The sequence below is a fragment of the Oncorhynchus mykiss genome, chromosome 12 (genome assembly GCF_057628025.1).
Source record: "Oncorhynchus mykiss isolate SJ-2025 chromosome 12, ASM5762802v1, whole genome shotgun sequence".
Taxonomy (NCBI): Eukaryota; Metazoa; Chordata; class Actinopteri; order Salmoniformes; family Salmonidae; genus Oncorhynchus; species Oncorhynchus mykiss.
In genome coordinates this window covers 92,768,295-92,778,628 of record NC_143033.1, presented here as the reverse complement: position 1 = coordinate 92,778,628, position 10,334 = coordinate 92,768,295, and the positions used below count along the sequence as shown (strand labels likewise).

The following is a 10,334-nucleotide window of genomic DNA, read 5'->3' as shown; positions in this document are numbered from 1 at the left end:
CTTGTGTTATTCATATCAACCATTAGTGTAACATAAAATAAGTACTTAAAGAATGATCAAAGATCAGATTGTTTTACCGCCAATACTGGCCTGAACCTTTAATGGAGATAAGAGTATATCTGACCCTGAATCAGTGGTTAAAGGCAACTTCTTCTACATTGGCAGTGAGGAGAGGGTTTAAGCTGAGAGCAGGGCAGGCATTGAAGCTCCTCTCCTCCCCTGTAAAGAGAAGAGAGGACAGGCTGTGTGGATATCCTCTCCTACTCTGTAAAGAGAAGAGAGGACAGGCTGTGTGGATATCTACTCCTCCTCTGTAAAGAGAAGAGAGACCAGGCTGTGTGGATATCTACTCCTACTCTGTAAAGAGAAGAGAGGCCAGGCTGTGTGGATATCTACTCCTCCTCTGTAAAGAGAAGAGAGGCCAGGCTATGTGGATATCTACTCCTCCTCTGTAAAGAGAAGAGAGGCCAGGCTGTGTGGATATCCACTCCTCCTCTGTAAAGAGAAGAGAGGCCAGGCTGTGTGGATATCCACTCCTCCTCTGTAAAGAGAAGAGAGGCCAGGCTGTGTGTGGATATCCACTCCTCCTCTGTAAAGAGAAGAGAGGCCAGGCTGTGTGGATATCCACTCCTCCTCTGTAAAGAGAAGAGAGGCCAGGCTGTGTTGATATCTACTCCTCCTCTGTAAAGAGAAGAGAGGCCAGGCTATGTGGATATCTACTCCTCCTCTGTAAAGAGAAGAGAGGCCAGGCTGTGTGGATATCCACTCCTCCTCTGTAAAGAGAAGAGAGGCCAGGCTGTGTGGATATCCACTCCTCCTCTGTAAAGAGAAGAGAGGCCAGGCTGTGTGTGGATATCCACTCCTCCTCTGTAAAGAGAAGAGAGGCCAGGCTGTGTGGATATCCACTCCTCCTCTGTAAAGAGAAGAGAGGCCAGGCTGTGTGGATATCTACTCCTCCTCTGTAAAGAGAAGAGAGGCCAGGCTGTGTGGATATCTACTCCTCCTCTGTAAAGAGAAGAGGGGACAGACTGTGTGGATATCTACTCCTCCTCTGTAAAGAGAAGAGAGGACAGGCTGTGTGGATATCCACTCCTCCTCTGTAAAGAGAAGAGAGGCCAGGCTGTGTTGATATCTACTCCTCCTCTGTAAAGAGAAGAGAGACCAGGCTGTGTGTGGATATCCTCTCCTCCTCTGTAAAGAGAAGAGAGGCCAGGCTGTGTGGATATCCTCTCCTCCTCTGTAAAGAGAAGAGAGGTCAGGCTGTGTGGATATCCACTCCTCCTCTGTCTACCAAACAATTTCACCCACCACAGAAATCTGCTCTCTCTCTGGAATTTCCTCTCACTGCCTAAACGCCCTCAGAATGTAAAAGACTGTAAGAAAGAGAGAGAATGTAAAAGACAGAAAGAAAGAGAGTATGTGTGTGTGTGTGTGTGTGTGTGTGTGTGTGTGTGTTTGTGTGTGTGTGTGTGTGTGTGTGTATGTGCGTGCGTGTGTGCGTGCGTGTGGGTGGGTGCGTGTGTGCGTGGGTGTGTGTGTGTGTGTGTGGGGAGGGGGGAGGACTACTTCACTCCATGGCTCTGGAGCAGTGGGACCTTGCCTGACCCCTCACCCTCCATGGATTCCTCTGCTCTATCGATCACGACATACATTCAGTCTGAAACTGGCAGCCTAGAGGTCGTTTGTGTCACTTCAAAATGTACAAATCAAATTCATCACGGATTGGATCGTCTCTAACAAATCTAACCAGTCAGAGTATCAACGATAATAACGTCATCATGTAGGCCGGCTCTGGTCCAACCACTCGGTTTCTGGGACCAATCAGAACGTCCAGAAAGTGTTCGCATTCTAGAGATTGTAGTGGAAGGAAGCAAATCCAGACTCATAGTGGAGAAGAAAGGTCAGTTTGGCTGGAGTGATGTAAATGGGTAGCCAGGCAAAGTGGGACCTACATTAACTCTAGTTTGTTCACGTAGACTATTCCTAAATCATTGCTGTTCTCCTGAGGTGGCTGCCATCTTCAGCAGCAGTACTACAGGACATCAGAGCATAATATCAACCTAAGAGCCCCTTCAATAGAGCACAAACTCACATATTCAGACATTGGCTGGTCCTAGCTTCATACTCGTCGCCAAACCCACTGGCTCCAGGTCATCTACAAGTCTCTGCTAGGTAAAGCCCCACCTTATCTCAGCTCACTGGTCATCATAGCAGCACCCACCCAGAGCACGCGCTCCAGCAGGTATATCTCACTGGTCACTCCCAAAGCCAATTCTTCCTTTGGCCGCTTCTCCTTCCAGTTCTCTGCTGCCAATGACTGACTAGCCTACCTGGTTAAATAAGTAGAATACATTCTAATTCACAATGTCTGCCACTTAGCAGACATTTTTATCCAAAGCGACATACAGTAATGCATGCAAACATTTTCGTAAGGGTGGCCACAGCGGGAATCCAACCCACCACCAATGATCTACCAACTGAGTCACACCGGACCACTTTTATCAAACAAAGCAGGACACACTAGTTTGAGCTGAGAACAGCTGAAGGCCCCAGTGGCCTGGTCAGTAGACCCAGGGTTGTGTCAGGATGAGGTCATAGCTGAGGTCATGTCATAGCTGAGGTCATAGCTGAGGTCATGTCATAGCTGAGGTCATCACCAGACTGTGGGAGCTCCCTGTCCTCTGAGTCTCCTACTAGCACCCTGTCCTCTGGGTCTCATACTACCACAGCACCCTGTCCTCTGAGACCCCTACTACCACAGTACCCTGTCCTCTGAGTCTCCTACTACCACAGCACCCTGTCCTCTGAGTCCCCTACTACCACAGTACCCTGTCCTCTGAGTCCCCTACTACCACAGCACCCTGTCCTCTGAGTCTCCTACTACCACAGCACCCTGTCCTCTGAGTCTCCTACTACCACAGCACCCTGTCCTCTGAATCTCCTACTATCACAGCACCCTGTCCTCTGAGTCTCCTACTACCACAGCACCCTGTCCTCTGAGTCTCATACTACCACAGTACCCTGTCCTCTGAGTCTCCTACTACCACAGTACCCTGTCCTCTGAGTCTACTACTACCACAGCACCCTGTCCTCTGAGTCCCCTACAACCACAGTACCCTGTCCTCTGAGTCCCCTACTACCACAGCACCCTGTCCTCTGAGTCTCCTACTACCACAGCACCCTGTCCTCTGAGTCTCCTACTACACACACACACACAGAGATATGTTCTGCATAATTGAGTTGTGACACAAAAGACAGTAGCTCATTAGCTTTGACAACAACAGAAAGAACAATGCTTTTAACACAGACTTATACGAGCGCTTTGACAGCATTCCAGTCAGCATCTGACAGCTTTTCTTCACTTTCCTCATCATTTCTTCTCCTCTTCCTGTATTCCTTTCCTTCATCTCAACTATCAGTATGCCACTGGTTGCAGCAGGCAGTTCCAGGAAGTGAGCAGTGAGCACATACCACTAGATACCTGGCGTTGACAGGGATCAGCTCTGGACAAGTGTGGATGCGTGCCTAATGGGCATGTGCTTGTGAAGTACGCAGGCAGACACGGACATGGGAGAGGTGTCAGCCTGTCAGTAAAGCCCACGGCTGGAGACGTACAGAGGATGGACGAGGCGCTGAGAGACGAAGAGAAGGAGGAGAAGGAGGAGAGGAGGAGAGGGATGACAGAGGGCATCTGTGCCAGGGGCAGAGAGATGAAATGGGGAAGAAAGCCCCTAAAAAGGAGGGAGGGACGTAGGGAAAGAGAGAGGTGGAGACGGTGGTGGTAGGATGGGGGAGGGAGAAGAGAGCCAGGTGTTACTCTCACAGCCGTGGTCAGTTGCTGAGTTTCTTCTAGAGGGATCTCTCTCTTTCCCTCTCCTTCTCTCTTGCTAGGGGTGGAGGGAGGTTTCACTGGAGGTACTATTGTGTCTCCCCTGTATAAATAGTTTGATTTGTGTTTTTGTAGTGAGGATGTCTCAATAAAGAGCAGTAAAAAGTCAAGTCTCTCTCTCTCTCTCTCTCTCTCTCTCCCTCCCTCCCTCCCTCCCTCCCTCTCTCTGAGTTCCCCTGCCAGTCGTCCAGTGCCTTTAGAGAGCCTTATAAAGAGCTTATAAATCAATAGCACACTGTGCTCTGAACTGAACACTCTCTCACACACCATATGCCCACATGACCTCCATGGCTGACACACACGCAGCTCACAGCAGCTACAGAAAGAGAGTGAGAGAGAATAGTTGACCTGAAGAAGCAGTTGAAAAGTTGAAAAGGCAGCATTCCAAATGTAATGTTCCATTTCAATACCCACATTCAACATATATAACTCTCAATGAAAAATACCCTCTATTTAAAAATATATATAATAGAAAGTTTGGATATGATGTGTCCTCATGCAGGACTGAAGATGTTCCCTAAAAGAGCAGTAAAGAAAAGACAGAAGACAGAAAAAGAGGAGAAGAAGAGTCCAAAAGAGAAGACCAACCTTCAAAGTCTGATAGGATTCCTTCCAAGTGAGCATTGACAGTGGAATCAGACATTTTGTGGTTGAATCTGAGGGAGCAGGAATCCCTTATTCCCAAGCAAGTCAAAGTCTCCCAGACGCTGTCTCCCGCTTTAAACAAATCCCAAATTAGGAGCCCATGCGGGGGGTGGGGGGTGGGGGGCAGACAGAGGTATCAGCTCACTGATCCAAGAGTCCCTTTTTTAAATCCACCAACTTTTTTCCTCCCTCTCTTCTTGTCCTCCTCCTCCCTCTTCCACTTTCAGAGCTGCTGTTGTTGCTGCAGAGCTTGGAATGAGAGAGCGATGACAACCCCCCACGCCCTCTCTCTCACTCTCTCCAGTTCTCTCCCGCTCTCTCTTTCTTCCTCCCTCCTTCCCTCCCTCCCTACTCCTTCCCTTTCCCTCTCTTGCTTTTCTTCCAGTGGTCTCTGCCTGTATTTACTCCTGTGTTATTCCTGCTCGTGAAGATGTATCACAACCACTCTTCATGCAGACGCACGCTCACACACATTAGAAGGCATGCACATTCACCAGTCACATGTGCACACACCCATGAGCAAAGACGATCCCTCACACGTGTGCGCATACTGATGGGTAGACTCACTTGTTTTATCGTTCACAAATATATACTAACTGTAAATATGCACAACTTTGAAGCAAGGAACACAACTTTGAAGCAAGGAACACAACTTTGAAGCAAGGAACACAACTTTGAAGCAAGGAACACAACTTTGAAGCAAGGAACACAACTTTGAAGCAATACAGATTCTCTGTATGCAATGCTGTGAGGAAAATAAAAACCTTTGATGGAAAAATACAGTGCCTTCAGAAAGTATTCAACACATTTTGTTGTGTAAAAAGTGGGATTAAAATGGATTTAATTGTCATTTTTTTGTCAACGATCTAAACAAAATACTCTGTAATGTCAAAGTGGGAAAAAATTCTAACATTTGTAAAAAATGTATTAAAAATAAAACACTAATATATCTTGATTAGATAAGTATTCAACCCCCTGTTCATTTGATCTCCACTGTAAAAAGCATCTAGACATTATCTCACATTTCTTTTAGATTAACATTTAGTTTTCAACAGAGGAGATTTGTATAAACCTTACTGTCCGTTTCTCCGACATATGCAACATAGTTTCAATATTCAAATTCGATCTCCAACTGTCCCATAGTAATAAATGTGTAGGGGTCGGGAGTCGGGAGTAGAGAGACAGGCAGCGTTCTCAGCCAAATGAAATCATGAATCAGCTGGCATCATTTTTATGGATATATACAAAGAAATGTCAATTGAAAAAAGGTCAAATGAAACAAAGTGTAGCTACTTTGCAGTCTTTCCAGCTTTAGTTTGAAGTTATTGTGTTTTCTGTGTTGTTGTCTAGCTCCTCTAAAAAACAGTGTCCTAACGAGAGAGCACATTTTCTATGCCAGGCGAAATTGTGCCTCATTAGCTTCTTGTTATGGATGTATCCAAATACATGTCACTAGAAAACAGCTTAAACAAATGTAGCTACTGTTGTTATTATTTGCACTGTTTGACGTGACTGTAAGTTAGCCATAATTGGCTAGCTAGCAAGCAAGGTAAAAGAATGTTGCAGCCAGAATGGCAATGGAACATTTAGAACGAACGACTGGGTCGTGTCCATAAATACAGAACCAAAAGACTGAACGACTGGGTCGTGTCCATAAATACAGAACCAAAAGACTGAACGACTGAGTCGTGTCCACAAATACAGAACCAAAAGACTGAACGACTGGGTCGTGTCCATAAATACAGAACCAAAAGACTGAAAGACTGGGTTGTGTCCATAAATACAGAACCAAAAGACTGAACGACTGGGTCGTGTCCATAAATACAGAACCAAAAGACTGAACGACTGGGTCGTGTCCATAAATACAGAACCAAAAGACTGAACGACTGGGTTGTGTCCATAAATACAGAACCAAAAGACTGAACGACTGGGTCGTGTCCATAAATACAGAACCAAAAGACTGAACGACTGGGTCGTGTCCATAAATACAGAACCAAAAGACTGAACGACTGGGTCGTGTCCATAAATACAGAACCAAAAGACAGAACGACTGGGTCGTGTCCATAAATACAGAACCAAAAGACTGAACGACTGGGTTGTGTCCATAAATACAGAACCAAAAGACTGAACGACTTTGTCGTGTCCATAAATACAGAACCAAAAGACAGAACGACTGGGTCGTGTCCATAAATACAGAACCAAAAGACTGAACGACTGGGTCGTGTCCATAAATACAGAACCAAAAGACTGAAAGACTGGGTCGTGTCCACAAATACAGAACCAAAAGACTGAACGACTTTGTCGTGTACATAAATACAGAACCAAAAGACTGAACGACTGGGTCGTGTCCATAAATACAGAACCAAAAGACTGAACGACTGGGTCGTGTCCATAAATACAGAACCAAAAGACTGAACGACTGGGTCGTGTCCATAAATACAGAACCAAAAGACTGAACGACTGGGTCGTGTCCATAAATACAGAACCAAAAGACTGAACGACTAGGTCGTGTCCATAAATACAGAACCAAAAGACTGAACGACTAGGTCGCGTCTCTGGCAACCAAACCAATAGAACGAACGACCAGCTTGGGTAGCAACCCTAGATTTGTTTTGGGACTATATCCTGTGGAACGATGAAATAGTATGAATAAATTCATCAAAATACATTTTTTTATTAAAATATGTCAATCATTATTTGAATATGTTGGTAACCCGTTGTGTAAAAGTGATAATGCCCTAGAAGCCGGAGTTTGGAGGAGATATTGGCACGGTTTGCCAACCCTCGACTTCGTCTTGGGCCTAACAACACCCGTGCCGATATATCCTCCAAACACCGGCTTCTCCGGCATTATCACTTATTCTACACCTGCATTGTGCAACATTTGCCCATTATTCTTTATACAATTCTTCAAGCTCTGTCAAATTGGTTGTTGATCATTGTTAGACAACCGTTTTCAGGTCTTGCCATATATTATCAAACAGATTTAAGTCAAAGTGCAACTTGGCCACTCATTCCCTGTCTTGGTAAGCAACTCCAGTGTAGATTTGACCTTGTGTTTTAGGTTATTGTCCTGCTGAAAGGTACATTAATGTCCCAGTGTCTGGTGGAAAGCAGACTGAACCAAGTTTTCCTCTAGGATTTTGCCTGTGCTTAGTTCTATTACATGTCTTTTTTTATACTGAAAAACTCCCCATAGCATACCCATAACATGATGCAGCCACCACTATGCATGAAAATATGGAGAGTGGTACTCAGTAATGTGTTGTATTGGATTTGCACCAAACATAAAACATTGTATTCAGGACAAAAAGTTATTTGATTTGCCACATTTTTATCAGTGTTACTTTTTGTGCCTTGTTGTAAACAGCATGTATATTTTGGAATATTTTTATTCTGTACAGGCTTCTTTCTTTTCACTCTGTCATTTATGTTCGTATTGTGGAGTAACTACAATGTTGTTGATCCATCCTCAGTTTTCTCTTATCACAGCCATTAAACTGTAAAACTGTTTTACAGTCACCATTTGCTTCATGATGAAATCCCTGAGCGGTTTCCTTCTTCTCCAGCAACTGAGAACGCCCGTATCTTTGTAGTGACTGACTGTATTGATATACCATCCAGAGTGTAATTAATAACTTCCCCATGCTCAAAGGGATATTCAATGGCTGCTTTTTTTACCCCTCTGTCAATAGGTGCCCTTCTTTGCAATGCATTGGAAAACCTTAAATAAAAAATAAAAAGATTTCACCTTTATTTAACCAGGTAGGCTAGTTGAGAACAAGTTCTCATTTACAACTGTGACCTGGCCAAGATGAAGCATAGCAGTTCGACACATACAACAACACAGAGTTACACATGGAATAAACAAGTCAATAATACAGTAGAAAAAAGAAAACAAAAAGTATATATACAGTGAGTGCAAATGAGGTAAGATAAGGGAGTTAAAGGCAATAAATAGGCCATTGTGGCGAAGTAATTACAATATAGCAATTAAACACTGGAATGGTAGATGTGCAGAAGATGAATGTGCAAGTAGAGATCCTGGGGTGGAAAGGAGCAAGATAAATAAATAAATACAGTATGGGGATGAGGTAGTTGGATGGGCTGTTTAAAGATGGGCTATATACAGGTGCAGTGATCTGTGAGCTGCTTTGACAGGTGCTTCTTAAAGCTATTGAGGGAGATATGAGTCTCCAGCTTCAGTGATTTTTGCAGTTCATTCCAGTCATTGGCAGCAGAGAAATGGAAGGAAAGGCGGCCAAAGTAGGAATTGGCTTTGGGGGTGACCAGTGAGATATACCTGCTGGAGCGAGTGCTACGAGTGGGTGCTGCTATGGTGACCAGTGAGCTGAGATAAGGCGGGGCTTTACCTAGCAGAGACTTGTAGATGACCTGTAGCCAGTGGGTTTGGCGACGAGTATGAAGCGAGGGCCAGCCAACGAGAGCATACAGGTCGCAATGGTGGGTAGTATATATGGGGCTTTGGTGACAAAACGGATGGCACTGTGATAGACTGCATCCAATATGTTGAGTAGAGTGTTGAAGGCTATTTTATAGATGACATCACCGAAGTCGAGGATCGGTAGGATGGTCAGTTTTACGAGGGTATGTTTGGCAGCATGAGTGAAGGATGCTTTGTTGTGAAATAGGAAGCAGATTCTAGATTTAATTTTGAATTGGAGATGCTTGATGTGAGTCTGGAAGGAGAGTTTACAGTCTAACCAGACACCTAGGTTTTTGTAGTTATCCACATATTCTAAGTTGGAGCCATCCAGAGTAGTGATTAATCTGTGTTTGAAATTCACTGCTCAACTGAGGGACCTTACATATTATTGTAATTGTATGTGTGTGGTACAGAGATGAGGAAGCAAGGGTACATCCTCTCTGTCAGAGCGGGAGTGTGTTAGTGTGTATGAGGGTACATCCTCTCTGTCAGAGCGGGAGTGTGTTAGTGTGTGTGAGGGTACATCCTCTCTGTCGGAGTGGGAGTGTGTTAGTGTGTGTGAGGGTACATCCTCTCTGTCGGAGTGGGAGTGTGTTAGTGTGTGTGATGGTACATCCTCTCTGTCAGAGTGGGAGTGTGTTAGTGTGTGTGAAGGTACATCCTCTCTGTCAGAGTGGGAGTGTGTTAGTGTGTATAAGGGTACATCCTCTCTGTCAGAGTGGGAGTGTGTTAGTGTGTGTGAAGGTACATCCTCTCTGTCGGAGTGGGAGTGTGTTAGTGTGTGTGAAGGTACATCCTCTCTGTCAGAGTGGGAGTGTGTTAGTGTGTGTGAGGGTACATCCTCTCTGTCGGAGTGGGAGTGTGTTAGTGTGTGTGAAGGTACATCCTCTCTGTCAGAGTGGGAGTGTGTGTGAGGGTACATCCTCTCTGTCAGAGTGGGAGTGTGTTAGTGTGTGTGAGGGTACATCCTCTCTGTCAGAGTGGGAGTGTGTTAGTGTGTGTGAGGGTACATCCTCTCTGTCAGAGTGGGAGTGTGTATGAGGGTACATCCTCTCTGTCAGAGTGGGAGTGTGTTAGTGTGTGTGAAGGTACATCCTCTCTGTCAGAGTGGGAGTGTGTTAGTGTGTGTGAAGGTACATCCTCTCTGTCGGAGTGGGAGTGTGTTAGTGTGTGTGAAGGTACATCCTCTCTGTCAGAGTGGGAGTATGTTAGTGTGTGTGAAGGTACATCCTCTCTGTCGGAGTGGGAGTGTGTTTGAGTTTGAGTTTATTTTTACAGGGACAGTGCACATTAATAACGTTTCAGTAAAAGTGGCGGTTTTAGCCAGACGGCTCATTTTCAACCGCAGTCCCT

At 45.1% G+C, this 10,334-nt stretch overlaps 1 protein-coding gene across 7 annotated transcripts in view; it reads right to left on the bottom strand.

Annotated features, from left to right (window-relative positions):
* The window catches only part of LOC149979447 (septin-9-like), a 162,887-nt gene that overhangs the window by 94,602 nt on the left and 57,951 nt on the right, over positions 1–10,334 (bottom strand). For 2 of the 7 annotated variants that reach the window (XR_016485410.1, XM_090194106.1), the window contains exon 1: positions 4,478–5,001. The exons of the other annotated variants lie outside the window; for them this stretch is intronic. Coding sequence is in view for 1 of the 2 variants with exons in the window: in XM_090194106.1 (XP_090050232.1) it covers positions 4,478–4,532 (55 nt within the window). In the remaining variant the exon portion in view is untranslated. Of the gene's footprint in view, positions 1–4,477; positions 5,002–10,334 lie in introns of those variants that run through there. 7 annotated transcript variants of the gene reach the window in all.